Raw genomic sequence first — 18,361 nt, forward strand, 5'->3', positions numbered from 1 at the left:
TTCCAGCGCTGTCCGCACAAGAGTTTTAGCTTCTCAATGCAGAAAATCCTTCAGAGAAAGTGAGAAGTAAGAGCAGGGATTTATTAGCTTGGAGCAACAACGAGATGCACTTCAGCGATTGCCCTGAAACGTATTCTGTCACCTCTGGGTGTAGAGTGTCCATCACTGACAAGTTTTGGCCAGCTTCTCTTTCTCGTTTTCAATCACCAACAACATTAGGTCCAGAGATCATTTATTTTATATTGATTGATTAATTTTTTAAAATAACAGAAACATTATTTAAGATAGCAAAGCTCCAGCTATGTTTAACATCTGGACCATGATGACATCATGTGGAAGAACAAAAACAACCTAGACACAATTTAAGGTTTTAAAAAAGACTGCTTTAATTTTTTCATTATTGGATGAGGAGAACTACAGTAGTCACCAGTGTGTGTGTGTGTGTGTGTGTGTGTGTGTGTGTGTGTGTGTGTGTGTGCCGCCACCACCACCTTAGTAGAACACCTACAGACTCAGTTCTCAGCTAGCAGCTGTAAAGTGTTATCAAATATTTGATACATTTTAAACAAAAACATCTTCATTGCACTTTAATAATTTGCAGGAGTCACTGGCAATCGGCCCATCACTTTTCAAAGTTACACGTCTCCAAAACACAGAGACTCTTTAGCACAATGTGAAGCCAGGCTCAGATTGCGTCATCTTCAGGGCAACGGTGTACTGTCGACTTCGGCGCCAGACACAAGCAGGCCACGCGCTCTCTACACCTGTCAACTACAGGATGAGCTACACACACACACACACACACACACACACACACACACACACACAGAGAGAGAGAGCGAGAGAGAGAGAGAGCCTGGCCACCGGACACAATCATGTCATCATCAACACAAAAACAGCTGCTGTTGATTAGTAGCGACAGTCAGGAGGAGGGACAACAGAAACCACCGGACCAATCACAGCGGGACAGCCAGAGGAAGTCACAGAGAACTACATCTGCTGGGTGGAGTTCCCGTTCCAGGTGTTGGTTTCGTCCTCGCTGTCCTCCTGATTCCGCAGCCTGCAGATTTTCCCGTCCTTCTTGAAGTCCTTGGGCCGCTTCTCTGCAGGGTGCTTGGAGACACTTTCTCTGAGAGGACACGCACACACAGGGAATTCATGAACACACACACACACACATAGCACTTACTGCTACAGCAACAACAGGTGACTCAGGCAGTGACCCGGCAGGGCCATTTCAGATCACATTTGACAGCTTAGTAAAGTTTAGATGAATTTCACCCAGCATTTGGTTAAGATCTGCAGTTGTGTATCAGTTCTGTACATATACCATGTACTATACACAGTGTCAGGCTGCAGATAAGTGAAGGTAAAGTGTATACTCCATGTGTTTGTGTGTGAAATGGAGCACCTGTTTGTTTTGTCCGAGGCTGATGCTGATGCTGATGCTGAGCTGGTGTAGGAGCTGGACGGGCGACCTGGGCCTCTGGGTGCTGCTCCGGCTCCAGGAGGGGTTGGGCTGGTAAACAGGAAGGAGCTGAGGAATCTCCACACAGCCAGTAGAGGGTAGAGCAGTGTGCCCACAAGGGCCCAGACGCCCCCGGCAGAGGACTGGACCACTGTGTGCGCAGGCCTGCTCGACTGCTGGAGGGAGAGCACCCAGATCATGTTAACGCCCCTTAACACCCAGACATGACACTGACGTGAACGTCACAGTAAAGTGGCGTGTAGGAGGATCAGAGGGTAGTGTAGGATTCCCGACGGTTTGGGTACAGGACGTTGGGTTCAGTATGTGACACAGGTTCAGTTCGCCTTTAACTACTACAACTCACTACTACTACTTCAACTACTCACACACGTGGAACACAAATTCTGCAGCACCAACCCGGAAACTTTAGGAGTGTCTCAAGTGCAAGATAGAGACGGGTGGTCTCACCCACTGTCTGTGGTCTTGCTGGAAAATACAGATTTTTTGTATTTTTATTTTATAGGGCTGGGAATTGATAAAAGCTTAGCTATTAATCTGGAACGTCATCCAACATGTATTCTAAATGGTTTTACTGATGAATATAAAATGCTAGTTTATGAAGGAAAGGTCATACTTGTGAACTGGATAGACAGTGGCCTCAGGCCATTGCTTGACCATCGGATGAATGTGAGCAGCCCATGGCTCTGTGTGCGGACTGAGTGACTGGGTCTACTCACCGGCAGCAGCACGATGGAGGCACTGGGAGCCAGCTCCAGCTCCAGCAGAGTCCTGTTCAGGTCCTCACTGGTGAACTCCCGCCGAGGGAACATGGTCGCCAGGGAGAACTTCCCATAGCGCTTCCCCACTTCCTGAGACACACAAGCACCAAACACTTCAGTCATTGTGTAGGAACGGTTGACAGTGCTAGGTGCTACACTCTGACACACACACAAAGGAGTGGAACATTGGAAGTGACAGCTGTGTCCACAGTCTCCTCTCAGGGGCTCTCTGGACTCAGTAAGTGTGTGTGTCTTGCAGTGCGGTCTGTCTGTGTGTGTGTGTGTGTGTGTGTGTGTGTGTGTGTGTGTGTGTGTGTATCTGTCAGTATGTTAAAGCAACAACTGGTCCAGACCCAAGCCGTGTTCCACCTGCTGATTGAGACCCACCTGATCAACAAAGTCCCGGGCCTCCTGCAGCCTGCTCTGGGCCGGAAACTGGTTGGTGAAGGAAGAGCCGTCTGGGAGCCTGAACTGGATCCTCGCTATGGTACTACACACACACACACACACAGACACACACACACACACACACACACACACACACACACACACACACACACACACACACACACACACACACACACACACACACACACACACACACACACACACACACACACACACACAGACACACACACACACACACACACAGTATGAGTGAATGAGAGGCAAAGGAAGGTATAGGGCGCTATATAAATGTAGCCCATTTAACATTTCTGTTTGTATTTGCTTCTTTGTTTATTTTGCAGTAATTCCCCTATTTGCTTTCATATTTCATTTTCTCTTATTTATTTGTATTAATTTTCAAAAGAAAGTTGAAATGATGTATTCATTTGTAAATGTGTCTGTGTATTTATTGATTTCTGTTTGATATTATGGCCCCGTTTCTTTCCCAAGCCTGTTTATTTCTGTGTTCTTTTGTCTTGGCCATCCCCGTGCACTGATGGAACTACAGAAACGGCTGCCTCCAGTCAGGAGAAGTGAGCCGCTGAGCGCTGCGGTCTGGCCAGCCCATATTCACATCGCTGTGGTTAACAGTGGGCAGCCACATGGCCAGCTTCTTTTCAAAACAGATTGAAATATTCAACATATGTATCTTGGTAACTGGACTTGAGTTATGTCTGGTTCATGTTTCATCACACACAGACATTTCTTCACTGAGATTAAACCCTGCGTGTGCGTGTGCGTGCGCTGTACCTCCTCTCCCTGAGTGCTGACTCCTTGCGGGCGTCGTGCTGAGCCTGCCGGGCCTCCAGCGCTGCCTGCCGGGATGCCCTCTCCTCTTCCTGGGTCTGGGCGTAGCGGGCGGCTCTGTCCGCGCGGTCCTGCACCACACACGGGACAAAGGCTCAATGGATGCACTATGTGGGGCCGCTGCAGTACAGCTCAGAAGCCCCGGCCCTAACTACACGTCATATGAATGTTCCCCAAAGACGGTTTTTAGGTCGGTCAGATCACGCTGATGTCTGTTCAAGTGTTTTTTTTTTTCATGCGCTCCCATTGAATATAATCATTTGCCAGTGCAGAGCTTTTACGTACTGTGTTTGACAAAGAAAAGTTTCTCAAGTGCAAAATGGAGATGGGTAGTCTCACCTATTGTCTGTGTTCTTGCTTTTCTATGTTAAAATATGGTGAAGAGGTATGGCCCCAAAGAGGGCTGGGTTTGAGCTGAGATTCTTACAAAAACAGTTTCAATCTCTGGGAAACGAGCACCAGATTCCCGGTCATTTGGCTCATTTGGATATATTTTTGACACGTGTTAATGTGGCGTCAGACTTAACCCTACAAGCAGTGCTGTGATGATCTTACCAGGGCGATTTGCTGTTTGACGCGCTCCCTGGCAGCCTTCTCCTCAGCCTTCTCCCTGTTCCTCTCCTCCAGCAGGCGCCTCATCTTCTCCTCTTCCTGCTTCTTCTTCAGGTCCTGCACATCCTTCCCCATCTTCCTCCGCTCCATTTCCTTCTTGATCTCGCTCTGATCCACAGGCAACACACACAATGTACTCCAGTAAACATCCCGACTCCCACAACTGAACACTCCCGAGGATCCAACCTTGGAGGAAGCAAGGATCCCATCCTTGCTTCGGTAGCTAGATGCAGTTATTTTTTTTTTCATATTCTTCATTACAGCGGCTATTTATCCACTTTACATTTAAACCTAGTGTTACACTAGTTCACTCAAGCCCTCATAGCCACTTTCTCGCTAATCCCACAGTTGTTCTCTCTCTCTCTCTCTCTCTCTCATAGCTGTAGTTTATTTGTCGGGTTAGAGGTGAAGCTCCACACCAGGGAAACTGGGCCGTTAACGTTAGCTGCTGTATCTCAGGCCCCGGTAATATTAATCGGTGGAGGCTGACCGAATGTAGCGCCTGTCCCCTGGCGGCTGACTGTCTGACAGAAGCACAGCCAATCAGGTGTCAGATCCATGGAAAAGAGATGGGAAAACTGCTTTGTAATTAACGTTAAGGATTTAAAATTCACAGGTGCTGATTACCGGGGCTCAGCGGGCAGACTTACCGCTCCAGCAGGATATAAACAGTAAGGCTTCTGGACATCACAGTTATGACAGTAAGTTAGTACAAATGGCTTTAATATAGGCTTAGAAAAAAACCAATCAACCATCATTCCTTCAGTCAGCCACATACGATGCGATGGCCAATCGGCACGGGCCTACTACAGAGACACTTTTAAAAGACAATGGGCTGAGTGACATCACACTGAGCACCTGTCCAGCCCCGCCCCGGGGTTCTACTCCACATGTGCATCAGTGAGGCTGGGGTTCAAATCTGAGATCAGTGCATGGACATATTCACCCTCATCAAGCATATCCTAAGAGAGGAGACACACCAGCCCGATAATCGGCCGTCGGACCGTCTGGCGAGGTCCGTGACTTGAGTCTGTTCGGTGTTCCCCGTGCCGTCAGCCGTCCGAGGAGCCGTCGGCCTTCATTTGGGCCGACCCGACATGCTCAGTCAGAGACAGGGCAGTCGGGACTCACCCGGAAATGGCGAGCTGATGAGCCTCTCAAAATCTGACGAAAATCTTTTACACTGACCTTTGTCATTCTGAAATGAAGACAGATTCAGCAACTGCATGGCCTATTTCTCTCTTAAAATGTTTTCAGAAACACGTTTCGGTGTATTTTAGTACAATATGAGATCGTATTCTGAACAAGCCGCCATGACAGTCTGTCTACGTGACCCATGGAATGGCTAATGTCCTCACCTCTTCTTCTTCTTTCTTCTTCTGCTCTCGTCTCTCCTCCAGCTTCTTGGTTAACCTGACGGGACAACACAATGATAACACATCACTTTTACCTGGAGAATGATAAATGGAACTATCACAGATGTTGCTGCGTGATATTTCCTTCCTCATCGTGTAATTTATTACAATCCCAGCAGTTAGAAGAGTGTGGACTGGACTTCAGCTTAGAGAGTCTAATCAGCCAGAAGAAGTGAAATCCCCTGTTCAGAGGCTTTAATACAATAGGATTCATTGTCCAGCATTAGTAGCTGTAATGACATGTATTATCCAGGCAAATATCACCTTTATGAAGCTAATGTTACATTTGTTTTCAGAGAGAAATGTTTATGTAACATGTATATGAGAGACAGGTGCGGCCTCTAATGTGTGGGACTGGATCTCAGAAACATCTTTTAGTTCAGTTCCATACTGATGAATAGTGCATTTGCTACCCTGTCTCCCATTGGCTGCTACTTATGACTGCATGTAGGCTCCAACCTGTCCACATGTGTACAGCTGGACATGTGTGTAGGCTCCTACCTGTCCACAGCTGGACGTGTGTAGGCTCCTACCTGTCCACAGCTGGACGTGTGTGTAGGCTCCTACCTGTCCACAGCTGGACGTGTGTGTAGGCTCCTACCTGTCCACAGCTGGACATGTGTGTAGGCTCCTACCTGTCCACAGTTGGACGTGTGTGTAGGCTCCTACCTGTCCACAGCTGGACATGTGTGTAGGACATGTGTGTAGGCTCCTACCTGTCCACAGTTGGACATGTGTGTAGGACATGTGTGTAGGCTCCTACCTGTCCACAGCTGGACATGTGTGTAGGCTCCTACCTGTCCACAGCTGGACGTGTGTGTATGCTCCTATCTGTCCACACCTGGACATGTGTGTAGGCTCCTATCTGTCCACACCTGGACATGTGTGTATGCTCCTACCTGTCCACAGCTGGACATGTGTGTAGGCTCCTACCTGTCCACAGCTGGACATGTGTGTAGGCTACTACCTGTCCACAGCTGGACATGTGTGTAGTTCCTACCTGTCCACAGCTGGACATGTGTGTAGGACATGTGTGTAGGCTCCTACCTGTCCACAGTTGGACGTGTGTGTAGGCTCCTACCTGTCCACAGCTGGACATGTGTGTAGGCTCCTACCTGTCCACAGCTGGACGTGTGTGTATGCTCCTATCTGTCCACACCTGGACATGTGTGTAGGCTCCTACCTGTCCACAGCTGGACATGTGTGTAGGCTCCTACCTGTCCACAGCTGGACATGTGTGTAGGCTCCTACCTGTCCACAGCTGGACATGTGTGTAGGCTCCTACCTGTCCACAGCTGGACGTGTGTGTATGCTCCTATCTGTCCACACCTGGACATGTGTGTATGGTCCTACCTGTCCACAGCTGGACGTTTGTAGGCTCCTACCTGTCCACAGCTGGACATGTGTGTAGGCTCCTACCTGTCCACAGCTGGACATGTGTGTAGGCTACTACCTGTCCACAGCTGGACATGTGTGTAGGCTCCTACCTGTCCACCTTAGCATCCAGGTTCTCTTCACTGGGGGCAGCATGGTCTGAAGATGCGTCGGCTGTCCCTGGGGCTGTGCTGGAGACGGACGCTGCGTGGAACAGAAACAAGCAGAGAGCACCGGGTTAACTAGATTATCCACAACAGGTCAGCACAAACGGTTAATGTACACATCCATAGGGCTGCCACCATCACAACATTTATACTTCATTCATTGATTTTATGCAAAGCTGCTAAACTGGCATTTGTCATTATTACACATTCTGGCTAATTAAAAAGTAACCTACTGGGGTTGGGTGACTGTAAGAATATCTAGTGTGCCTCCAAAGAAGCTGCTCAGCAGGGTGTGTGTGTTTGTGTGTGTGTGTGTGTGTGTGTGTGTGTGTGTGTGTGTGTGTGTGTGTGTGTGTGTGTGTGTGTGTGTGTGTGTGTGTGTGTGTGGTAGAGTGAGTGAGACAGTGATGCTGATTATCTTCGGAGCAAGTAGTGAGCAGTGTTTCCCACAGGTTGAGAGTTTACTCATGGGGGTGGGGGTTGCAGGATGTGACGGTGCAACACGTGATGGCTGGGTTCAGTAATAAAATAGTCAAAGATTTATGAACTATTTATTGAAAACAATGACTACATAACATTAACAGATAATTTAGAAATAAATAACTATTTACATATTAAAGTGGCCACATTATGCTCATTTTCAGGTTCATAATTGTATTTTGAGGTTGTACCAGAATAGGTTTACATGGTTTAATTATCAAAAAATATTTTTGTTGTACTGCCCATTGCTGCAGCTCCTCTTTTCACCCTGTGTTCAGGTCTCTGTTTTAGCTACAGAGTGAGACCTCTCACTGCTGTAACATCTTTGTTGGCAGTCGCACATGCGCAGTAGCTAGCTAAGCTCATAATTGCTAATTAGCTGTTTCTCCAACTTTGGCCTGTACAAGGCAGGATTAGCTGGGAGACTTCTTCTTAATGAGGGTGCACTTCCAACTTTGTGTGGAATACCCATAGGCGTCGATTTCGGTGGGGACAGTGGGTACGCGTACCTACCAGATTTCGTCATGAGTCATTTTGTACCCACCACTTTTTTTAAAACCTCGAGCTCAATTTAGTTAAAAAAAAAAAAAGTCCATAAGACATATAATTCTTGAGCGACAGATGCCAAAAAATCCACAACAATCTCTATCCCCACAGAGCAGACACAGCCGCTCTGCTGCTCTGCGCTGGCTGCACGCTTCTCTGTTCACAACACTGCCTGTCGGGACATTCTGCTTAACGTGAAAAAAAGCTTAACGTGGTTTAATGTACCTAAACAACGATCAATGATCACCAAATTTCTCATGGCCATATCTTGTAATGAACACTTAAGTCTGTCAAAAGAACTAAACCGAAATCCAACGATTATATAAGTTATCTCACATTAGCGTTGTCTTCTTCATTGGTGCCTATGGCGAGGAAAAAGCTTGTACCTAAACAATGATCAATGATTACCACATTTCTCTCTCATATTGCTCCTCATAACCACTGAAAACTGTCAAAAAAAATCGAACCAGAAATGTGGTGATGATTGATCGATGTTTAGGTACATTAAACCACGTTAAGCTTTTTCACGTTAGGACTTACAGTGAGGAAAATAAGTATTTGAACACCCTGCTATTTTGCAAGTTCTCCCACTTAGAAATCATGGAGGGGTCTGAAATTGTCATCGTAGGTGCATGTCCACTGTGAGAGACATAATCTTAAAAAAAAAAAATCCAGAAATCACAATATATGATTTTTTTAACTATTTATGTATGATATATTTTGTATGATACAGCTGCAAATAAGTATTTGAACACCTTTCCATCAGCTAGAATTCTGACCCTCAAAGACCTGTTAGTCTGCCTTTAAAATGTCCACCTCCACTCCATTTATTATCCTAAATTAGATGCACCTGTTTGAGGTCGTTAGCTGCATAAAGACACCTGTCCACCCCATACAATCAGTAAGAATCCAACTACTAACATGGCCAAGACCAAAGAGCTGTCCAAAGACACTAGAGACAAAATTGTACACCTCCACAAGGCTGGAAAGGGCTACGGGGAAATTGCCAAGCAGCTTGGTGAAAAAAAGGTCCACTGTTGGAGCAATCATTAGAAAATGGAAGAAGCTAAACATGACTGTCAATCTCCCTCGGACTGGGGCTCCATGCAAGATCTCACCTCGTGGGGTCTCAATGATCCTAAGAAAGGTGAGAAATCAGCCCAGAACTACACGGGAGGAGCTGGTCAATGACCTGAAAAGAGCTGGGACCACCGTTTCCAAGGTTACTGTTGGTAATACACTAAGACGTCATGGTTTGAAATCATGCATGGCACGGAAGGTTCCCCTGCTTAAACCAGCACATGTCAAGGCCCGTCTTAAGTTCACCAATGACCATTTGGATGATCCAGAGGAGTCATGGGAGAAAGTCATGTGGTCAGATGAGACCAAAATAGAACTTTTTGGTCATAATTCCACTAACCGTGTTTGGAGGAAGAAGAATGATGAGTACCATCCCAAGAACACCATCCCTACTGTGAAGCATGGGGGTGGTAGCATCATGCTTCGGGGGTGTTTTTCTGCACATGGGACAGGGCGACTGCACTGTATTAAGGAGAGGATGACCGGGGCCATGTATTGCGAGATTTTGGGGAACAACCTCCTTCCCTCAGTTAGAGCATTGAAGATGGGTCGAGGCTGGGTCTTCCAACATGACAATGACCCGAAGCACACAGCCAGGATAACCAAGGAGTGGCTCTGTAAGAAGCATATCAAGGTTCTGGCGTGGCCTAGCCAGTCTCCAGACCTAAACCCAATAGAGAATCTTTGGAGGGAGCTCAAACTCCGTGTTTCTCAGCGACAGCCCAGAAACCTGACTGATCTAGAGAAGATCTGTGTGGAGGAGTGGGCCAAAATCCCTCCTGCAGTGTGTGCAAACCTGGTGAAAAACTACAGGAAACGTTTGACCTCTGTAATTGCAAACAAAGGCTACTGTACCAAATATTAACATTGATTTTCTCAGGTGTTCAAATACTTATTTGCAGCTGTATCATACAAATAAATAGTTAAAAAATCATACATTGTGATTTCTGGATTTTTTTTTTTTTAGATTATGTCTCTCACAGTGGACATGCACCTACGATGACAATTTCAGACCCCTCCATGATTTCTAAGTGGGAGAACTTGCAAAATAGCAGGGTGTTCAAATACTTACTTTCCTCACTGTATAAAGCCCATGAGAACCGTGGGGAGTCAACCCACAGCCGCTCTGCTGCCCTGAATGTGAAGCAGAAACGCTTAATGTCAGATAACGTCCATAATAATAGGACTTTGGGTTCAATTTTTTGTCAGTTTTCAGTGGTTATGAGGAGCAATATGAGAGAGAAATTTGGTAATCATTGATCATTGTTTACGTACATTAAACCACGCTTTTATTCATTAGTAAGCTACAGGACAGCGTCATTCAAAACATGACCCGTGCGAAAGAGAAAAAAAAAAATGAATGCGTCATTGTACCCAGCACTTCTGGAAATGTACTTCTGAATGCGTCTCTGTCCCCAGCACATTTCAAACCAAACTGATACCCATGGGAATACCTGCAGAACAGGGACATGTAAGTAGTTCTATACAATTTATTTTGTAGATTAGGGTGAATTTGTGTGTGTTGTAGCAGTGTTTTGCCATTGAGCATTGAGCTAGCATGCTAACGGTTAGCCCCCTAGCACCCTCGTTTCGGCTAGTGACGTCACAAGCCGTGCAGATTTTGACCAGCTCACCCGGAGACTGAAGGCAGGACACATTCAGAAACCGTATCTCACTCTAAACACCATGGATGGATTTTTTCAAAGTTTGTATGTGTGTGGAAGCACCAGAGACACAAAATAACACCCCAAATCTCAGAAAAAGTGATTTTTTTCATAATATGGGCACTTTAAACAAACCAGACTAAAAGATGATACAGATAAAGAGTAGTCATGCCTTGTCAATTAAATCTGGTTGGTTTAACAAATGTTACGGTTCAGCAGATAAAATACCTGATTACCCAGCGCCCAAATGATATACTGTATGTGTTAACTTAGCCTTAATACTATACCCTAATCCATACAGACAGTTACGTTATTATAAATGTCAACACTGTCTCCCCCTTAAGTGTTGACACTGTAATGCAGGCGGAACGTGACTTCACGAGGGGGAGGGGCTCTAGGCCGCTGGTCTGTGTGCGCTGTAAAAAATACACCGTTGTTTTATCTACCTGGGCGGGTCTCAATCTAGTGCGTTTGGGACTGTTCGAATCACACTTTTGCTAGTTTGACGGCGGAAAAAAGGGTCCGTGTGTCGGGCGCATGGTTCAAAAGGGTTGTACTTAGTGTAATCAGAGGTGTGTTTTGGGTGTAACATGCAATAAACCAATCAGAGTGTCATCTCCCATTCCCTTTAAAAGCCAGGCGCGTTTGGACCTTGGAGCATTGCTATTATGATGGCGGATTTTCCGCTTTATATTTTTATTTGTAATCTTCTGCATGTGTGTGTGTGTGCTGCGCGTCCCTGTGTGTGTGTAACAAGCACAGTGTGTGCACACCGTGCACAAGCCTAGGCATGTGCTGTTAAAATAACAATGAAATGCTGCGCTATTGACTTTAGACCAGGCTTTTGTTGGTCAATGGCGCAATCACTTCCTGCTGCCTCAAGATAGCAATACACCCAGAATGCACCTGAACACACCTCCCTGTAAGACCAGCCATGGGCCACAGATGGGCGCAGGTGCATTTGCTATTTAAACAACGTGGGCACAGGACGGGAAATTGACAACTGGGTCGGTCTCAAACTAGCAAAGACACTTGCGTTGGGCTTTGCGCTGCGCCGGGTGCAAGACTGTGTCTCCCACCCCCCACCTCCCAAGTGTCTGTAGCAGGAAAAGTTAACCCTCTCCTTGATTTCATGTTGTTTATGGAGAAGGAGAACCAGGAAAACCAATTACAGGCTCACGAAACTCCGATCAAACTGTCAAACTGGACGGGGCTAAACAAATAAGCAAGATTCTGTTACTGCGTTGCCTATTTCCCGCCTCAAATGTTTTCAAAAACACATCTTAGTCAAGTGCTCATGGCGATCTGCTTGGACCCAAATCATTGGCTGATCAGACGGTCCCCGGCCAGTCGATTGGTGCATCTCTAACAGAAACAATGCTGATAGATGGCGGTGGCCAGGCTGTGTGATCCAGGCTAACTCACCTGGTGCAGCTGCGCTGGCTGGAGCTGAGGCTGGAGCTGAGGCTGGAGCTGAGGCTGGAGCGCTGCTATCAGCTGGGCTGGCCTCCACAGGAACACCTGCCTCTGGTAACACTGCCCCACCTTCCATCTGCTGGGCATGCATCTGGCAAACACAGGGACAGCAGCATTAGCACAAACCAGTCCCGGTGTTAGAGGACCATCTTCACATCTGCACTTCTAAATACTGCCATTCAAATACAGCCAAGTCAGTCAGATACTTGGTCTGGGCATGTCTGGACATAATAGCATGGCAATCCAAATAACAAGAAAATAAGAATTGTTGACAGATTTCAGAGCCACCAGAGCAGCTGCTAGCATGGTTACCAACACTCAGCGAGGGGGGGGGGGGGGGTTCTGTGGTTAGCTACATACAACACATGAGCTCCCTACTAATCCCACTGCCGTACCTGCTTCACTCGGTGGATTCTTTTCTTCAGTTCTTCAGCAGAAACACTGCCGGCGATGACCTCTAGAGGGATCCCATTCTCCCCGATGAAGAAGCTGGAGGGGATGCACACCACGGGGTCTTCACACAGGGGGGGGGAGTTGGTTAAGGAACAAGCTCCCAGACACTGACAGTGTGTAGTGTTAACAGAATCAGTAGAAACAGCACTCTGCACTGGTCACATGCATTCCCACCACAGTCAGGGAAAACACTGACAGGTAAGGAATGATCAAAAGAATAGTAGTCATGATATGGGAGGCACACTCAAAAGTCTAAAGAAGAATTAGGATTATTAGAGACATGACCCAGCTTGATTTTAATGTATCAGTATCAACTAAAAGAAAAGCCGTACATGTATTTTCAACTCGACACACACACACACACACACACACACGGTTCTGATCCTTTAAAAGGTCGCCATGGCATGAAAATTTCACTTTATGAGGTTTTTTAACATGAATATGAGTTCCCCCAGCCTGCCTATGGTCCCCCAGTGGCTAGAAATGGTGATAGGTGTAAACCGAGCCCTGGGTATCCTGCTCTGCCTTTGAGAAAATGAAAGCTCAGATGGGCCGATCTGGAATATCCCATTTATGACATCATAAGGGGAAAGGTTACCTCCCCTTTCTCTGCTTTGCCCGCCGGTCACAACTGCCCAGAGAATTTGGCCCACCCATGAGGAAATAGAGCTACAACCGTGGCCGCAAGCTGGTCAAGGCCACACCCCCACCCTCCACCTTGGCCCCCCTCTCTCCTCCTCAATAGCATGTAAAGCTACAGACACAGAAATGGCACATCCTAAGGAAAGCTCATTGTGGGACTGGCTCTAGTAGCTGTAATTCTGCACCAAGGCTGAATTTCAGGAAACAGACTTCAGATACAGTATTAGGGGACCACTAAGGTCTATATAAAAGAGACTTCAGATACAGTATTAGGGGACCACTAAGGCCTATATAAAAGAGACTTCAGATACAGTATTAGGGGACCACTAAGGCCTATATAAAAGAGACTTCAGATACAGTATTAGGGGACCACTAAGGTCTATATAAAAGAGACTTCAGATACAGTATTAGGGGACCACTGAGGTCTATATAAAAGAGACTTCAGATACAGTATTAGGGGACCACTAAGGCCTATATAAAAGCATCCAAAAAGCAGCATGTTATAGGACCTTTAAAAGATGCTGGGGACATCCCACAGCATGCCTACTTTCCGTTAACTTGCCAGACAAGATGAGATTGTTAATGGTTGAGTCATTTCATCAATTAGATGATCTAGTGGTATGCATATTTTTAGATGCTTAGTGATTGAGGCTGACAAAGATGTACATGGTCTAACCCCTCACACAGTAGTCAGCCATGTAATGTAGTGACAGAGATCAGTCGGGAAGTAATTTCCTTATAATTAATAAATATATATATATATATATATATATACACACACACACACACACACACACACACACACACACACACACACACACACACACATATATATATCAACCACCACAACCCAAGAACAGAAAAAAGATACAGATCTGAGAGAACTGCACACAGGGCTCGCTGTGGACAAAAAGTTACAACACAATTCAATCTCCAAACACACCAACACATCTGTTCTTTACACGTATTACATCATACACCTGCCAAACCTATTGCACTAAATCCATTGCTAGAGTGATCCACATGTAGATGTATATTACTGGGGATGCCCCTCAAAGTCCACCTGTCCAACTATCCGTCAGTGACTCCTCAGTCCACTTGATAAAACTTCAGGTCGAGCCTTGGTTGTTTTGTTTGTATTTGTCAGTCTGTGTGAATAACATCTTATTTTGATATTCTAGCAGGGCGAGCGCGCTGACAGTGTCCTACAGGTGGTCTGTAGTTATGAGTGGTGATGACACGGAAATAAGACACAGCCACAACGCATGGTGAACCAGACGGGTCTGTGTTTCAGACCCCTGACCCGTTCAGGACAGTCCGCCTCATTGAACAACGGCCCCTCCCCACAGCCAGCGTTAAGTCCACGGCGAGGGGTGCTGTAAAGCTCACAGACGGAGCAAGAGGCGCACCGCCACACAGGAAATACAAGGAGATCCTCCCCCACCGAGGGCCGTCCCTGAGCACTATCCCCCGGCAGACTGCGTGGGAATCTTGGTATTAAACTATTCTGAACAAATCAGGCAGGAATGTTTCAGTCGAACACAGAAGCAATTCTACATTAAAGGTTTGGACACATGCCGTTTTAGGTACAATCAGTTTCATAAATGTTACTTAAAGGGTAATTTTGTTTTATACAACCTGGACCCTATGTTCCCATGTTTCTGTGTCTAAATGACTGAAGAGAACAACAATCTCTGATACTGTGGTATTATCTAGTATGTGCATCGTGAACAAAAGCCAGCATAGCAAGTTAACTGAAAATGTTGACTTTGGAATTAAACTTCTGATTCTGCCACTTAAGGACAATCACGAATACTGTACACTGAATACTCTGAAGGCCAACATCCACTGCAAAACTATTTGGAGCAGGAAACTGGACAGCTGAGGTGCTGTGGGACATCCTAGTTGGCTAATGGGAGCCACTGGGGAGTGTTCCAGTCCCATGCACTGGGCTCTGATGTAAGCAGGTGAGTACCTCTTGGCATCCACTCGGATGGCCACACAGCAGTGGTGGGCTGCCTCCGACACTTGCTCATCCTCCCAGCTGGACATCAGCTGGGCAGACTGGTCATCCTCCCCTACACACACACACACACACACACACACACACACACACACACGTCATTTAGCTTCAGCTGACTGCCAACACATAACACTCTCCTGTCAGAATCAGAATCAGAATCAGAAGGGCTTTATTGCCAAGTACGTTGCACATACGAGGAATTTGTCATGGTGTTGTTGGAGCATGTCACACATACAAATATAAGAAGGATAAAAAGATATAAACAATATAAGTATAAACATATACACACAGTACGTATTAATAACGATAAAATAAATTTAAATAAATAGTAAAATAAAATAAGTCCTGGTAAGGTTGTAACTAACCTGGCTAGGATTGTCAGCTGTCACTGCATAATCTTAATAATGTCACGTCAATAACTGACCTGCAAAATAATTTAGCTGGGCCACCACAATCCACCGACATGCCCTCTTATTCTATCGTAAAGTTAATCTGGTTAGACTATTAGGGACACCAGGCGCTGTTTTAGAGTCATCGTTACACAGGCCACACAACACTACAGCTAACATAAAACGCTAGCACATCGTATTTAGGTTACAATTATTCTTTCTTCTTGGGCCGTTTTACTTAAACATGCGTAATGACACTTCATAATTATTTGACAGCTGGTTAGCTGACTAATGGCTACGACTAGCTGGCTAGCACGCAAGCGCTTTGGCTTCTTTATCACTTGTAACCTATGCAGGATAGCGTTAGCTAGCTGGCTAATCGACACGCACACACATACATACCTGTAATGACAACGACAAAGACGAAACTCCGCTGTTTAGCCAAGTTAATGGCGTCAGGGATTGAGCCCTCAAACCAAAGCATCTTTAGGAGCTGTTTTAACGTTACCGACACCGTTAACCAGCTAAACTGCCGTTAACGTTCCGTACATTGATGAAGCGAAGTGAGTCTGTCAGTTTCTACTTCCAGCCTGAACATGGAGCCCTGCGCTGATCCGTAGTCAGCGGAGACACTTCGGGAACAAACACCACGGGGATCACGTGACCATCGTCATCATCATCTTTTTTTTTTTTTTTTATCACAAATTTATCGTGACGTGTACCAACCGAATTGTTTTTCGGTATGGTACGCATTACATATACTGTGTAAGACTTTATTACAGACTCATGGCACAAATAATCCCAGAGGCATAATACAATTACATAATATAAAATATCTAAACAATAATAGATACAAAATACTGAGCAGCAAATACAGAACACACATCATTTGACAAACAAGCACATCAAAAACATCAAATAAATGAAATACACACCATAAGTTTAAAAAAACAAAACAGCTAGAAATAAAAATAGAGGTCAAATGTAGAAGTTTTCATAAACATTCAAGGTCCATTTTTTTTTAAAAGTAAAAGTAAAAGTAAATCTACTTGTATGGATACATTGTTTGGCCATTAGAATGAGACTAGGCTACTATAGCCTACATTATTTCTAAGTAGGTGAATATGTGTCTTTTTCAGATATTCAGGTCTGAAAAATGGCTGTTCACTGCAAGGTTGTATGAATGGTGTGGATTTTTAGTAATGGAAGTATAAACCTGGAAAGATAAAAATGATAAAGCTTAACTGCCCCCACTTTACCACTCTTCACCTCATAACCATTATTCCAGATTATACCATGGTCTGTGTGAATACTGGATGCTGATTGGCTGCAGGTTGTCCATAAAAAAGTGTTATAGGAACAAGGAGTTCCAGTGAAACAGACCGTTTACCGTTGTAAATGAATGCACCACATTAAGAAAAGAAAATGTGAATGTGTCATTTCCAACACTGTGTGGTGCTCTGGTGCTGTTCTGACAGCTATTGCACAAAACCAAGATAAGGGATTAAGAAAGGATATTCCAGTTATCCTGGATGAATTTAGCCTTGACTCGGTTGCACAAAAGCAGAGGCGCCTAAATTACCATGGAGATTTATTCTGTGCCGTATCCGGATGGCAAAATTCCGAACACATCTTCCTTTTTTAAGAATGACTTCAGTGCCGTTCTTTGTTTTTTTCTCAAGAAAAGCTTAACTCCAAGTCTTTCAGAGTCGCGGCCAAAGCCGATTCCAAAGACCGCTGTTCACCAGCAGCAGCAGCCATAAGCCCGCCCACCGACTCTATACACAATGTGATTGGCCCGGCCAGAGTTTGTTTTTTTCCAGCTCACAAGCCAACGGAGAGTTTCTAGACGACCCTGGCTGCAAATTACATTTGCTGCCGCTAGCCTAGGGTGCGTCTAGATTTCTAGGCTAAAGATCCTCTGCTCATTTGAGTAACGTTACATCCCAGTAGGATACACACAGACATCGTAGCTTCAGCAAGACATCATCCATGCGACTTTGAAGTGTGTAGTCTTTCTAATCACGTATTTTCACAGTCTTATACTTCAACAGTTTAACAATAAACAGAGACTTTCTTGACTTGCGAAATTATCTATTAAACTGAACATCATATGTGTAATTCATGGCTCAATTCAAACGGGATCAAAAAATAATTTGTCTTTCCCCATTCACTACCGTTCATATTTTTTCCGAGTTAAGGTCCCATGGCGGTCCACCGGAAGGGGAGGGACTTCGCCTCTCTATTGTTAAATTATTAAATATTTTTAACATTCACCAAAACTGTGCATATGCTTATTTTTCAAATGTAGTTTTTGGGGTACAATCAGCAGGGGTCCTTCTATGTGTGGAGTAATTTTGAAGACATTAGTTGATGTAATTGTTATATAGTTAGATAGTTTTGTTGTATCTCTCCTCGGTGTTGCCCTTTGTAGACGGTCCCTAAGCAGTGCTCGTAGAGACCACTGTTTATTCCTCCAGGTCGGAGCTGTTCTGATGGAATGAGGCTGTAGCTCGTTGTCTACCTTACTGCGGTAGGA

At 45.4% G+C, this 18,361-nt stretch overlaps 1 protein-coding gene and 1 long non-coding RNA gene across 6 annotated transcripts; both read right to left on the reverse strand.

The window, feature by feature from the left end:
- Positions 1 to 848: 848 nt before the first annotated feature.
- ubxn4 (UBX domain protein 4) lies at positions 849 to 16,483 on the reverse strand. Of its 5 annotated transcripts, none has more exons than XM_031289618.2 (13): positions 16,225 to 16,483; positions 15,386 to 15,488; positions 14,282 to 14,310; positions 12,711 to 12,829; positions 12,265 to 12,406; positions 7,016 to 7,106; positions 5,472 to 5,526; positions 4,057 to 4,221; positions 3,445 to 3,572; positions 2,635 to 2,737; positions 2,206 to 2,337; positions 1,412 to 1,641; positions 849 to 1,129 (listed from the first exon to the last, which is right to left on the reverse strand). In XM_031289618.2, exons 1-13 carry the CDS (start codon positions 16,304 to 16,306, stop codon positions 991 to 993), a joined length of 1,518 nt encoding a protein of 505 aa, XP_031145478.1. In that variant the 5' UTR covers positions 16,307 to 16,483; the 3' UTR covers positions 849 to 990. The 5 variants fall into 5 exon arrangements, with proteins under 5 accessions (XP_031145478.1, XP_031145475.1, XP_031145474.1 ...); XM_031289615.2 differs by having other exon boundaries at positions 4,057 to 4,233; XM_031289614.2 differs by having other exon boundaries at positions 1,412 to 1,644; positions 4,057 to 4,233.
- Positions 5,533 to 6,999, reverse strand: LOC116043140. Its single transcript, XR_004898035.1, has 4 exons — positions 6,930 to 6,999; positions 6,694 to 6,823; positions 6,376 to 6,653; positions 5,533 to 6,335 (listed from the first exon to the last, which is right to left on the reverse strand). It is a non-coding gene; the product is annotated as an uncharacterized LOC116043140 (long non-coding RNA).
- Positions 16,484 to 18,361: the final 1,878 nt, after the last annotated feature.

Source organism: Sander lucioperca, chromosome 8 (genome assembly GCF_008315115.2).
Source record: "Sander lucioperca isolate FBNREF2018 chromosome 8, SLUC_FBN_1.2, whole genome shotgun sequence".
Lineage (NCBI taxonomy): Eukaryota > Metazoa > Chordata > Actinopteri > Perciformes > Percidae > Sander > Sander lucioperca.